This window comes from Arvicanthis niloticus, chromosome 20 (assembly GCF_011762505.2).
Source record: "Arvicanthis niloticus isolate mArvNil1 chromosome 20, mArvNil1.pat.X, whole genome shotgun sequence".
NCBI lineage: Eukaryota > Metazoa > Chordata > Mammalia > Rodentia > Muridae > Arvicanthis > Arvicanthis niloticus.
This window is the reverse complement of record NC_047677.1, coordinates 18131596-18146639: the sequence shown is the minus strand read 5'-3', so window position 1 is coordinate 18146639 and position 15044 is coordinate 18131596. Positions and strand designations below refer to the sequence as shown.

The following is a 15044-nucleotide window of genomic DNA, read 5'->3' as shown; positions in this document are numbered from 1 at the left end:
ATATTACTATAAAATCCAGCTTCTAAAGTATAGAAGAGCAAGCTAGAAGGTTATGATGGTTAATCTTCATTGTTAATTGGTTAGATTTATAATCACCATGGAAATACAAGGTATATCTACAAGGGTATTTCTAGAATGGTTTAACTGATGAGGGAAGACCCACACTGACTGTGAACAGCTTGAGTCTCTGCATAAAATAAAAGGTGAAACTAAACTGAGCATCTCTCTTTGCTTCCTGACTGGACAAAAATGAGCAGCTACCTCACATTCCTATGACCATGCCTTCCTCACATTTACGGAGTTTATTCCTCCTTATCTTTCTTCTTGTCAAGTGTTCTGGCCAGAGTGAGGAAAGCTATTAATATAGAATGGGTGGCTGTTGTTTACTAAGTCACCATATACAACCCCACAACCCCATACATATAGATGGTCTTTGCCTTCAATTTCAGAAAATCAATAGTTAAAAGCAAATGTTTTCAATTGATGTTTAAAAGTATTGGTATGGAAGGGTAGAAAGGCTTTGAGTAAATGGGTGAGATGATAAATGTCAGTCAATGAGCTCGAGTAACTGACAAATGTTAATTGCTATTATTAAAATATATTTCTTATAATTCTGGTCTATAAATTCTGTAAGGAGACCATGTCACCATAGCTTCCATTCCTTAGCAAATGATAGCCACTTAAAAAATGGCATTTAACTTCACACCTGGCATTTCACATTTCGTATACAAACAAATTAATTCCAAGTGATTTTGGCTGTTTTAAAATGAGTAGTCATCTGGATGTGACCTTTCACCAACATTATTAAATTTTGAGTCTGATTACATGCCTGGAAAGTTAAAACAATTACTATGCATTTCATAGATGAGAAAATAAACTGCTATCAGACAAACTCACATCAAAATTTAAAACTGAAATGCTAACTGAAAATGCTAAAACTTTTTTTCCAGGAGGAATATATTTATAAAACACTATTAAATTGTGGTTAGGAGACTGTCATCAGATTTTTTTTATTTAATCATCAACTTTAAATTACAGATGATGGACACAGTATCAGTATTCCTAATCTCATGATGCATATGTGTTTCAAGAGTGAATGAACATTACCTCCTTGGAGTTTTATAAGGATATGAAAAGTGGTTCTAAGTGCCTTTTGAAATAGTAAATGCACCAGGCAGTGGTGGCTCACACCTTTAATCCCAGCACTTGGGAGGCAGAGGCAGGCGGACTTCTGAGTTTGAGGCCAGCCTGGTCTACAGAGTGAGTTCCAGGACAGCCAGGGCTACACAGAGAAACCCTGTCTCAAGGGGGAAAAAAAAATAAAAAGAAAAAAGAAAAAAGAAAAAGAAAGACAAAAAAAAAAAAAAAAAAAGAAAAGAAAAGAAAAGAAAAGAAATAGTGTTTCGAGGCAATGGTTAAGAAGAATCTTGTTCTAGGAGTTGGAAAGATGGCTCAGCAATTAAAAGCACTCACTGTCTGCTGTCTGTTCTTCCAGAGGGCCTAGGTTCAATTCCCAGTACCCACATGGCAGGTCACAATGGTCTGTAAGCTCCGGGGGAATCCACCACTCTTATAGACATGCATCGAGAACACCAATCCACATAAAATAAAAACAAATGAATTTAAAAATATATTTTAAAAACAGAATCTTGTTCTAGAAAGAGCTAATCTTTGATACCTTTAATTTCCATCAGTTAGAAAAATATAATTTAAAAATTATGTATAAACTTCATCAAAATAGTCTCAATTTTATACTGCTTGAGGTATACAGGGCTGGCTGGTAGGACTGCTAAAAATACAGGTTTCCATGCTCCATCCCCCCAACATGTGATTTAGTAAGTGACAAAATATTAAAATTAATAAAAAATATCCTAAGTGCTTTAGGACATCATGTAAATCACTGATGTTGTCCATCTGACATTCTGATTGTATAAAATGTTTATTTGTACCAAAAGCACATGGTAAGTGCATTCACACACTGCAGATGAACCCGAGGCTTGTGTGTGGGGGTCATATTTTAAAATCACGTCTATAGTCTTCTAATACTTAAAATTAATTCTTAAAAATTTCCCTGTACGATAGCTGTTAGTAGGTTACATTCTAGTCTTGCCACTTATTATGATGCCTTTGAGGCTAATTTACTGTATTGATCAGTCTCAAATCACCCTAAGCATAAATTCATATTAACATTTATGTTATAGAACGTTGCTTTCTGCGATGTGTCCCCTTTAAGCCTTTCGATTTTATGTGAAAACCCACAGTGACTTCGACCAAGGAGTTCTCACCCCACTCCAAACACAAGGCAATCTAACAAGCAGCAGAACGCACCTGTGTAATTTTGTAAGTGGGGCAGAATGAGCTCTACTTTAGATGAATAATGACTGTCAAGTGTCCTAATTCCAGTGGCAAATTTCAAAGCTGAAACTGTAGTTTCTGCTTCCTATTACTGTACTCTTTTTTTTTTGTTGGGGCTGGGCGGGCGGGGGGTGGGGGGAGCGACGACCCACAAAGATTAGTTTTTAAGAGAGTCCCTCGTTTTACAGGTGAGACAAACGAGGCCTAAAGAAACGTAATAATTTGTCCGAGGTCACGCCCAATATTAGTGACCAAGCCAGACAAAACCCATAGGTTCTAATTTAACATCCAACCCCCCGCACCCCTCAATCCCTAACTGCACCACTCCACCTCCGTTCAGGCTCCAAATAAAGTTGGTTCTTATTTTAATTTTATTTTTGGCCCTACCCCACCCCCTTTTTCTTCTGCGTCAACCCGTAGTAAAATCTTGCGCTACCGGTGAATGAAAACACTCCGACTTTCAGGAGCCTTTCCCTTTTGCCAGCAATTTCTCGCAACGGCTCTCGGGGCTCGGAGGGCTGCCGTGAGGGGAGTGGAGGGAGGCAGGTGACTGGGGCAAACACGTCTTTTCGTGTACTCGCTCGTGCCGCGTGCGTGGGGTGTGCAGCCTGCGGGGCCGCGGGGGAAGCCACGGCGAGAGGGGCAGGCCGGGGGGACACCGCGACGGTGGGAAATCCCTGCGCTGCGTGGAGCTGCCCAGCCTGGGCAAAGCTGGGCAGGGCCGCGCGTGAATAAATCTCACTAAGTGGCCGGGCGCAGACACTGCAGCACCGCAGCGGAGGAGGAGGGCGAGGCTCGCCCGGAGTTGGGGGAGGAGGGAGGGAGGGCGGAGGAGGGAGCGAGCGCCAGGGCGGCCCTTTTATAGGCCGAGGCCCGCGCGCCCCCGCCCCTCGCGCTGGCCCGGGCTCCAGCTCCGCCGCCGCGTTACCTGAGAAGGGCCGGCACGTTCAGCGCCCCGCCCGGCCCACCGCCCGCCCTCCATCCCACCCTCCCGCGAGGCCCGGGCCGCACGAGATCTACGCCGCGCCTCCCTTCTCCCGCGGGCCGCTTCCCTTACCTTGTGGAAACAAAACAAAACAAAACAAACAAAAAAAAAATCCATCCTCTCCGCGACAGCCCCCCGCCTCTTCCATAAGATGTGAAATGGCGGTCGGCGTGGAGAACTCGAGCAGCCGCCAAGACCCTGCGCCCCTCTGAGCCCATCCATGCTATCGGCGCTCCCCGGGCCCCCGCCGCAGGCCGAATCATCGATTACCTCGGCGCGCGCCCCGCGGCCCGGCTTCCCGCCGGCCTCTTCCCCCGCCGCGCGCTCAGGGCGGGGAGAAAAACCTTCTCGCCCCCCACCCCGAGCCGGCCCCCGCTTCCAACTCCGGGGCGCGCGCGCCCGCCCGCCCGCCGGCCTCCTCCCCCGCTCGTCGCCGCGCTCTCTCTCTCTCGCGCGCGCGCACACACCCCTCCTCCCCTCCCCCAGTGGTTGCGTCCGTGACATCATCATCATGGCAACAAGAGCTGCAGCCTGGGACCGAGGAGCCCGTGTGATTCCCGGCGGCGGCGGCCGTGGCGGCAGCAGCAGCGGCACCACCCGACCCGACGAACGCGCGAGGGCTTCTCTCCCGCTGCCTCTCGCCGGGAGCGTCTGAGGAGGCGGCGGCCAGCACACAGCCCCCCGCAGCCTCGGCGCGCCGCCGCCGCCGCCGCTCGTCTCGGCGTCCGTGCGAGGGGCGGGGAGCGGGGGGAAAGCCGAACCGAGGAGGAAGGGGAGGAGGCGCCTCTGCGGAGCCCGCCGCCGCCGCTGCTGCCAGGTCGCTGAGTGGAGGGGAGGCGGTGGCGGCGGCGGCGAACATGTTTTCTGTGAGGATAGTGACTGCCGACTACTACATGGCCAGCCCGCTGCCGGGGCTGGATATCTGCCAATCGCCGCTCACCCAGCTCCCTGTCAAGAAGGTGCCGGTGGTGCGAGTCTTCGGGGCGACCCCGGCAGGTAAGCGGGAGCGGGCGGGAGCGGGAGCGCGAGCGCCGGGTCGTCGGGGCTGCCCTCCCCGCCGCGCACTCGCGCGCACGCCGCCGGCCCTCTCCGGGGTCGCTGCGGCGTCTTCCCTCCTCTCGGCTTTGCTCGCCTTCTCTCCCGCGCGTGACAGGAGGCGCAAAAAAAAAAAAAAATGTGGGTTCGCGCGAGCGCTGCGCCCCCTCCGCGGCAAAGAGGCGGCGGGCGCCGGGTCTCCGCGCGGCGGGCGGGCGAGCGGGCTGGAGTCCCTCTCTCGGTGGGTCGAGTGGCTGCGCCTCGTCCCAAGGACGAGTTCGCGGGTCGGTCACCGGTGGGGACCCCGCTCACTCGCCGCGTGTCCCTAGTGCCCGGTTCTAGAAATGGCTTTGAGGGCAGAGGGGAAGTGTCAGGCGCGTTGTCCGTCGCTCCCCGGTGCCTCCGTTCACCCTCGCTCTCCTCTGCCCCTGCCGGAGATGCTGTTGCTGTAGAAAGTGGCGCCCGGGGCCAGATGATCTTTCTCATTGAAGTGACCATGTGGCTCTTCTGGGAGTGCAGGTCGTGACTGCTTGGAGTTTCGTGTCTGGCGGGGACAGAGCGGCATCCTCAGGTGCAATGCTTTCAGGAAATGTGCATCCATGGAAATAGGAACTACGTGTTCGTGTCGCCCAACATAAAATATTACACCTAATGGGGGTGGCTTCGTTAGGAAACACGGCCGAGCTCAGCAGCATAGACATTTTAAAATGCCTCCAGGCTGGGTTGCAGGGTTGCATTTTAAAAATAGATTAAAAAAAAAAGCCATTTTGAAGAAATGGTGGTGGTGGTGGGGGAAATGACAAGCTATGTTCTGGAACGCTCTTTGGGATTTATAATATAAATAGGTTAGAGGCCAGATATACAAGGTTTTTGTGTTTTTATTTTTTCAGTTTTGCTTCTTTTTACATGCTTTAAACTGTTCACATGAAATGATAAAGCCGTATTCTGGAGGACGATGTTCTTACCAAGGTATAGCCCTGTGGGGTTTTAGATAGCGTTTCCCACTTGATGCTCTTGGCCTTCGTCGCCATTCGTCTTTATTACTACAGTCAGCTTCTGTGGACTACCAAGATAATACCACTTTCCAAAATACAGACACTCGCTCTAAGCTATTACGTTTTAATGCGAATTCTCTTTGTTAACAATGTCAATGCCATAAATAAGGCTGGGTAAAAGACTCCCTTTTCTAATAGAGGTTGATGCTGCGAACCTTGGAAGATAGAGAATCCGAATGCTGGTAACAGTTGGTAGAAAGTACAGCATTTGGGACGTGGAAGACTGGAAAAGAAGAGGCATTATAATGTTCTGGAGGATAGGTTTTCTACCTTTTTATATATTGTGGTGCTGTCTTTGTTTTGATTTGGGATCTCAGGGCAATATCCTGCCTGTTCTCGATTCAGCTGCAGAGGATGATAGTGAAGTTGATTTTCAAGTTGTAGACTGACATGCTAATAGGAGATTGTTGTGGTGGTCCAGTTTGTGTGGTGGTCGGGTTACAGGTTTTCCTGCTGTGCTCACTAAATATGTATCCCTGAGAGATTCTAAAACTATTATGTAGGAAAGCTTTGTCAGCTATCAGCACGATTCTGTGGAAGTATCTTTTACAAATAGACTGGTGTATACAGTTGTGTTTCTGAATGTTGGAATGTGAACTATTTCATAAGAAATACTTATCTCTCCTTTTCTTCTTGAATATCTTACAATAGGTCGACAGCCTCCAATTAAAAAGAGAAAACCCTCTGTATTTTTTTGTGGTGTACTTGGAAATGTATAATATAAATGAAGAAAAAAAATAAGCACTTTTGATACAGGCAAAAGCAAAACATCAAGTTGCTAAGGATTATCAGGTTAAAAGGTATACTTCACAGGTTAAAACAAAAATTTCTGTTTCAAGCATGCCGACACATAGATGAATGTAAATGTCAGTTTAGGACTCACTAATTGGTTCATTAATATGTGGTAACAGTTTACCAGCTTGTGAGATGCTGTGGAGCTGAGGTCAGAGAGACAACAGTAAAATAATTCCTTACATATAGTATAAAACAGATCTTCTTTCCTCAACATGAGAAAAAATTGAAGTCCTTGGCAAACACTAAAGTCTCCAGTTTTTATAAATCAAGCATTTTTAATGTCAGAGACCCTCAGTAGAATTAATATTAATCCAGACTCAATGAAAACTATGCTGCAGAATTTTCTGCTTTAAATTCTCTTCCCAAAGAAAACTAGTCCAGGCCATGTAGAGATTTAAAACTTGGAAATAATTAATGGAATAGAGAGGCCAGAATATTTTATTAAAAACCAGTGCTTGCTGGGTGTGGTGCTGAATGCCTATAATCCTTGGTGGCCAAGGCAGGTGGATCTCTTGAGTTCAAGGCCAGTCTGGCGTACTTAGCTAGTTCTGGAGAGCCAGGACTACACAGAGAAACCCTGTCTTGAAAAAGCAAACCAACTACCCAAACAAAAAGAGGAATGCTAGAATTTTTAATGAAAACAAATTTACTATTACAAAATTCAGATATATTACTAATGTGCAAACTATGTTAATGAACATTTGTAACACTTGTAAGTCTTCACCTTATAGGTGTTAACTTTTGGAAGTCTTTAATTCTTTGATTTGGAGAAAAGATTTTTTTCTTAAAACAGTTTGCTATTCAAAGGAGATCCTAAAAATATCGTCGGAAGAAAATTTCTCGCAAAATGGCAATTTGAATTATAAATTCTGAGTCAATTGGATTACTGCTACTGCAGGAAAAGTAATTTCTGCTTTAGGAAACAGTCCAGTTAACTTCTGTTGTCCTGTCTTAAGGACATATTTGGAGTAATGTAAATAAATGTCTGGGATTTAAACACCTGTGTTTTGAGTTTGTGAAATTTGGTAATATTTTTTTAAGTAGCATATTCAAACTTGAATGTGAATTTTTGACTGATTGGTTTGATCATTTGCTAACTAAACATAGTGATTCCTTATACAAGTCACTTTATTTTTTTCATGTGAATGAGGGAGTTACTTTTTACAACACTTGGTTCTTTCAAACTCAGTAAATTTTTTTTTTTTTACATCTATTTGGGTGTGTGTGTATACATGTGTGTATTCAAACACCGTGGTGTGAGTACTTATGTGTATTCAAGCACCATGGTGTGAGTAGGTGTGTACTAAGCACCATGTGATCACTCTCCTCCCCCCACCCCGCCGTGTGTGTGTGTGTGTGTGTGTGTGTGTGTGTGTGTACATGACTACTTATGCACACACATTTGGTGGTCAGAGGGACTCCTTCCACCTTGCGGGTTCCTGGGACCCAGGTCATCAAGCCAGGCAGCAAGTGCCTTTACCAGCTAAGCCTTCTCATTGGCACTAAACTCATTTTTTGTTGTTGTTGTGAGCCTATCCTTTGATGGCTGAGCCATCTCTCCAGACCCCTAAACGAATTTTTAAAACAGTCTTGAACGTTATTTGATGCATTACTATTTGAACATTATTTGATGTGTATCAAGCATTATTATTGTAGGAAAATATTTATAACATTCTAGTAATTTGTGGAAAAAAAGCAATATGACTAAAGTATGGGATAATGTCTTTTTTATTTATATCTGCATGGGTGTGACTACTCAGGAAACTCACTTCACATAAAATCCTGCTGAGGACCTGACTCAGGTGAGGAACTGGATGCTGCCCAGAATCCACATCTCAACTTTTGCTTCTCTGCTTGATGTAGCTCCCTTCCTGCTGAGCTTAGTGGAGACTCTCCCCTGTTTTCTCAGCACCAGGCTAAACAGTTACCTTTTGAAAGAGAGTCCCTGCTGAGATGTGGAGTAGGAGTAAGTAGAAGAGTAAGGTGTTCACATCCTAAGTCATTGAACAAAGTAGGCCAGACTGTAGAGGGAGCTGCTTGCTTTCAAGATTACTGTAAGGAACTTTAATTATGACTTTCTTGAACATTTTCCTCCTATTTGGTGAATAGTTGTACAGATTTTTGTAGATAGTAACATGAAATCAGGTGAGTTCTTTTTTATATAATTCTGGAATTCTACATGACTTATAGGTGCTTATTTAGTTGATTTATTCTCATGTTTTATAAACTTCGTTGTAGTGAACTATTATAATTGGTAATAAATATTTTGAAATGAGTATGATTTTGTAAACTATAGCACTTAGATTATAAAAAATGAGAATCTTGTTCATTCTTTTAGCTAAACATTCAAAAATATTTTAAGATTGTGTAAGACCTATTCAATTATAATTGCTAGAGATTTCTGGTCATGCTAATCACAAACAAAATTGGCCACTTTAATCCATATTTGAAGTCCTGAATAGAAAGCTTTACTAGTTTTATGTATTATATTTGACTAAAGTCAAATCAGCACATGAGGAACAGACAGGGAGCCTCTTGTGTCTAGAAGAGTATGGAGAAGCTACCCTGTGTGTATCAACCCATTCTATGTGCCCTGTTAAAGCAGAAGTACCCTTCCAGAAACTCAGAAAGCAAGGAGTAACACATATGTAAACATAAATTGAACATAAAATTATTAGGCTAATGCAGAAATGTGTGTAAGATACAGTAACAACTTCAGAAGGAGGATGGGATGGCCACCTCAACACGGAAATCCAGGAAAAGGCTTCATGAAGGAAGTATGGATCAAATAATTTAAAATTTTTTAAGAATTAAAATTTTTGAATAGAGGAACAGTTACAAAGTAATTGACAAATGAAAAAAAAAACCTTCTCTCTGGAGGGCAGCTTAGCACTGTATTGCAATCACCAAGGAACTGGTGCATTGAAATGTTCCTTTTTGATCCATTAATTCTAGTTTCAGGGATTTTAATCTATGAACATAAATCTTTTTGGCAAATCTGTTTATCTTTTGAATCCATCTACTTTTCATTATCTGTCACCATCCTGATGCAAGCTCCTAGCATCTTTGATAGCATTTACTATAATAGCCTCCTAATCTTGGTTTAATCCCAATCTACTCTGCCCCTTCTAATCTGATTTCTACACTGTAATCAGATTTTTTTTTCAAAATGCAAACCTGATTACATCACCCTATATGCTTTAGTACCTTTCAGTTATACTTAGACCACAGACAAAACTCCTTGTCTTACTGTGGTGTCAACCACCTGTCCACAAGGTCTTGTTGCATTGTGTGTCCCTACCTTTCTGTGCAGTCATGGTTTGAGCCACCATATTCTTCTTGCCTTGCTCTTGTATTCCAGCCATGTTAGCATTATGTCAGCCCCTTCTTGCTATGCTCCCTCCCACAATGAGGGTTGTACTTGCTGTTCTGTGTGAGTAGAATATTTCTTCTTCAAATCCCCAGTTTATCTTTCCTCAGGGAAGTGTTCCCTACCCAGAAGTGAAAGCTCTGTTGTAACATTGCTGTAGTTATTATTCTGCATATGTTGGAGATTAATGTTTAGTTTTTCCTCATTGTAACCTCCAGAAATGCTAATAGTGTTTTTGTTGTTGTTCACAATTACAGACCTATACATGCCAGCGTGCTTGAAACATGAGCATTCATTGCAAAAATTAATCAATGGATGATAGTCATCACAGAAAATCTAACAATTGAGAAGTAATTTCATAAATGGAGCATATTCCAGCAAAACATTATTCATCCCTAAATCATGTTTTAGATTATATAACTGTTGTGAAAGTATCTCTTACAAAATAATCATTTAAGTCCAGAAAAATTTATTGAAATATAAAGGTTGGTTCTCTGTAGAAAGTGTTTTGTATTTTTCAGATTTTTTCTGCAGATAACCTATATTGACTTAATATTTTGTAAAAGACTCACACACTTGTAAAGAAAAAGCCAGTTTCCTAGATGTGTTTCAGAAGCATAGTAAGAAAAGGGTATGAGAATCATTAGGGTCTCCAAAATAAATATCCACTAAAGTCCATAATTTCATGATAATGTTTTGATCTTGATTATTAATTGAGAAGATGTTAAGAGCATTTTTTTTATAAAGCAAACTAGCACTTTTTAGCTGACATATATCCATTTGTTTGTGAAGTTGTTTTCATTTTCAAGTGTGGAGTGGGTGTATGAAGATGTGCTTTCTCATAGTGAGTGTCAGACTGGTGCGTGTATGTACTGGGGGAGTGCTCTACAGCTGAGTTCTAGCCCAGGGCGTGGAGTGGTTTTGAACCTGGCATGATTTTGACACAGGATAACAGTGTAACAGAGTAAGACTCAGAAATAAACTCATATATGTTAGCACTTTAAAACGAAGACACTATTTTTGATCTATAGTTGAGAAATGATTATTTAGTAATGATCTTTTTAAATAGATTGCTACTATTCTGGACAAAAAATAAGTTGACTTCCAGAGTTGTTAAAAGCATGTGAAATAAGAAACAGGATAATGTTTTTGATGTAGTTTAGTAGTGATAAATGGCTTTCAGAGTATGAAAAAAACAGCACTGAAGCTAAATTCTGAATTTTATAGCACAAGTAAAACTCCATTTGTGGAAAAAAAAATCACAAAAGGTAAATAAAACTAGTAAGTTCATTTGTACTTTTGAAAAGGGCCCACTTTATTCCCAGTAAATAGCTCCTACCAATAGAGAAGTGAACAAAGACAATTTATGTGAAAAGTGTTATATGTAATAATATGTCTTATAAGGTTATAATTATAGCTACAGCATATTCCATCAACTGTCATGTTTGCAAAGCTATTTAGGATAAGTTGAGAATGGTGAAGAAAGAGAATGCCAGTCTCAGACATTGTTGCTAAGATTATAAAGTCCTTGTGCTCTCTGTAATGCAGTTTGGAAATGTTCAAAATTAAAAGTTCACTTTTCATCATCAATTGCACTGAAGGCTTTTATGCTTCACATTTTGCATATGTGTCAAATGAAATATAAGAATATATGTGGCACCATTGTGATAGAATAATGTCTGTACAGCAGTAGTGCCATGTCTTAGGAAAAGGGCAAAGTGAAAGACTGGTGTATGTTTTAGATAGAGATAACAGAATGTAATGCATATGTACTATTGTCTTCAGACATATAAGAAAATTTGGTGGCAGCAATTGCTGCCAGTGATTAAAATTGGTTAAGTTGTAGTTACAGGAATTAGTAAAGCAGAAGAAAAGGAACTGGACTTAATAATTGTTGTGAACAGTTGCAAAATGATTGTTACAGTACTGTTTAACGTTTTATTTTGTTAATGGTCTTTTAATCAGAGCCTTTGATTGATGGGTGTGGTTCTTTGGAGGGTGGCCATAGTGAATTAGAGAATCCAAAAAGGACACTTTGGGGTGGGGGTGTACCAATGAATACCAGGGTGAGAATACTTTTATTAGATATCTTAAGTGCATTAAAGTGTTTTACTAGTTGGAATGACTTCAGCCATCAGCCACAGCTGTTTCTTGAGGAATAGAGATTTTTTGGAGCTGCTCTGAGTTTGTATTCAAAGTACCTGAGGAGCATGCCATCCAGTGCAAGGTGCATCTCAACTGATTATGACAAGGAAGCAGAAGGTTCCTGGGGAGGCAGAGACAGGGCTGGGGAAGGACCATCTCTAGGTCCAAATCTCAATCCTGCTTGCCATGTGCATTGATTGACCATCTCAGATGGCTGCAAGACAACTATCTAATAGAATATGTATGCCCTTAAAAACCATTCTTGATGTGAAGTGTGGATTTAAAATTCATACATACTATGAATTTTTGCATTTTATACATATATCAAAGACTATTGTAATACTCTAAATCTTAACTTTTCTTTATGTATATTTTCCACTAGCCACCATGCAGATGTTCTGTGTTTTCTTCAGTTGTCCAAAGTGTTAAATACCAGTAACATAGTGAGGGTGGAGAAACACCATTCTAGACGTCATTATACATATGTATATATGAAACTGTGGGAATGTATGCATATATTATATATAATACATATAAATATTCACACATGAGTTTTAGACAGGCAGTTTCAGGCTGTGTCCAGTAGTTGGTTAGTATGGGGCAAGATATGACAACTGTGAATCTTGACAGATTTCTACTTCACATTGGCCCTCTCTCTCAAATCTGAAGGGATATAGTGGGATGATATTGATGACAATTGAAAGACAAAATACAGAAGAACATTGGAAGAAATACTAATTTCTTGTACATAGTTTAAAACGTGTTTAGAAGAGAGAATATAATTGTAGAATAGATTTGAGTAAGCTTTCTGTGTGTGTGTGTGTGTGAGATAGAGAGATGATTGTTCTTTGAGAATAAATAAAACTTATATATAACAAAGAATCTAGGACAGCTATAAATGAAAACCAATATTAGAATTGGACACAATCGAAAATGTTTTAGACATCTCAGATTCCTTTGCTGGTATGCATCTTCCTCTGGCTTTTCATTGGATTAGAAGCCATTCAGTTAATTAAAAGAAAAGTAAAATGAAAAAAAAAAAAAAAAAGGTTGCAGTCTAAGTAGGTTGCCATCAGCTTTAGTTGTTTCAAAAGAATACTTATAAGTTTAAGGAGTGTGATATATGATATGCTGTGGAGTGTCTGTTACTTTGGTACCTAGCTGCTATTTTAACACTAGAATGGTATTAAATAATAGGAAATAATGTGAATTAAGATACAATGAACTTTTAATATAATTATGTTAATTTGCAGTTGCCACGCAAATATAAAGAATACAGAAATGGGTATTTTAGACAATTTTAGACTCACTATCCAAACATGCATTAGGAGACCAGAACAAATTAGAAGTAATTGAGACTCCCAGTTACAATCCTTTAACCTTGTTGGTGATTTTTTAAAAAATTATTCTTTTGAAGATATCCAGATGATCCCATGTTTTTTCTGTTTTTTTTTTTTTTTTTTACAGATTTTTAAAAAAGTATTTCAAATTATTGAAATGAAAACTCTGGTTGCTTAATTAGCATTGGCAAACTGGACTGTTTTCTGCAGCAGAAATTGCATATGTCTAACAGAGTGACTTCTGAACACATGAGTAGACATCAGCAGTCAGAAATTATTCACATGTATTTCCTGGCCAATTCTATTTTAGTTTTAGGTTAGGTCAGAGTTTTAAGAATTTGAAGTCAGTTTCTTTGGGTAATTACTGAATTTTCTTTGGGTTCAGAGAACATTATCTATATTAACAAATAAATGTTACTTCAGAAATGCCTTGTCTAATATTTGAAAATTTGTAAAAGTTTTCTATTTTTTCTTATACTTCTTACAATTGCCAAGAAAGTATAACAAGAAAGAAATAAAAGAAGTATTTTAGTTTGCATATACATATATTTACACTTAAAAAGTAACTTATATATTAAATTAGGTTTGTTTAAGATGTGAAATAGATGGCTTTGTAAGTAAGAATACATGTTGCTATGTGAAAGAATGTAAAGTTAAAAACATGTTGGCATACTCCTAGTTTCTCAGAACAAGAAAATGACTAATCTAAATTTCATTTCAGAATAAAAACCAAGACAAGCCACATAAAAGCAACCTAAAAATTAAACTGTCATCATATTATTTGTTTTAAAACTATGGAATAATATATCTGAGGAAGATTACTCTCAAAATTGTTTTTCTCAATTTCAAGTAAGTAATTATTTTGGTTAATATATTGGGGGTAAGGGGGGTGGGTAATCCTTGGCATTGAAGTTGGTACTCATCCTTAAAATAACTCAGATATCAAGTTCTTTAAGCCTCTGGCTCCTTCTACCACTCCCAAAGTTTATCTCCTTGGTTTTCTTAAGCCTGCCCTTTCCCCACGCAGCTATTAAGGGACTTACTGCTTTGAATATTGTTTGTAGAGACAGCCATGTAGTACTATCCTCAGGTAAACCCCTCCCCTCCCCCAATAACTCCTCCATCCTACTGCCTTCTGTGCTGAGATACCCTGGGAAGTTACTTTACTTCTAAGTACCTTAATCTCCTTTTCTGCAAAACAAGTTTTAATGATTTCCGCCTCACAGGATTATTGCTGAAATAATAACCAGCAAGTGTCTGCCATATGTAGTAGCCTAATGTTACCCTTTTTAATACTTGTCTCTAGAATCTTCTTGTTACCTCACATGTACTAAGTGTTCTTTAAAATGTTCAGATTGAAGGGAACTGGAAAATGTCATGTAGCGTTTATGTATTCCTCACATTAGCATAAAGTAGATGCATCCCGTGCACACTGTGGTGGGGCGGTGACTCGTGTCTATAGATGAGATAACTACCTATTTAAAACACCTTTTAAAAGTTGGCCAATTTTTATAATCACCCATCCAGGCATAACTTAAAACAACCCAAAACTTGCTTTTAGGGCAGGGAAATGTCCATGTCTGATCTTTTCCTTGAAAGGGGGCAATGGTAAACCATTGGTTAGGGAGTAACACAGTTCCCAATGCTGCAGATTAGCTTGAATGTATTATTTCTTTGAAGGAGCCTTATTTTCCAAAACCATTAGTGTAGTGCTTTAAAACATACATAAATTATGGTAGAACATAGTAAAAGCATATGCCAATGTCACAATAAAGGTGACTTGTCAAAGGGATTTAATGCTTTGCTTGTTTTTGCCTTTTATGAATTTATAGTACACATACAGAAAATGAAACCTTTGGTTTTAAAACCTATTTAAGATTGTGGAATATAGGCCAAATGATTCATTTGTGCTATATTCATTCAATAGTGCTTCAGTGGTCTTCACTGTATATTTGTAAATACAT

General features: G+C 40.4%; 1 protein-coding gene across 6 annotated transcripts in view; it reads left to right on the top strand.

The window, feature by feature from the left end:
* The first annotated feature begins 3752 nt into the window (after nt 1–3752).
* Nucleotides 3753–15044, top strand: part of Rev3l (REV3 like, DNA directed polymerase zeta catalytic subunit) — a 157674-nt gene continuing 146382 nt past the window's right edge. The window contains exons 1-3 of one of the 6 annotated variants that reach the window (XM_076917130.1): nt 4196–4336; nt 6082–6230; nt 13802–13929. Coding sequence is in view for 2 of the 6 variants with exons in the window: in XM_076917128.1 (XP_076773243.1) it covers nt 4198–4336 (139 nt within the window). In the remaining 4 variants the exon portion in view is untranslated. Of the gene's footprint in view, nt 4337–6081; nt 6231–13801; nt 13930–15044 lie in introns of all 6 variants that reach the window. The other 5 variants (XM_076917129.1, XR_013105471.1, XR_013105470.1 and 2 more) reach the window with 5 other exon arrangements.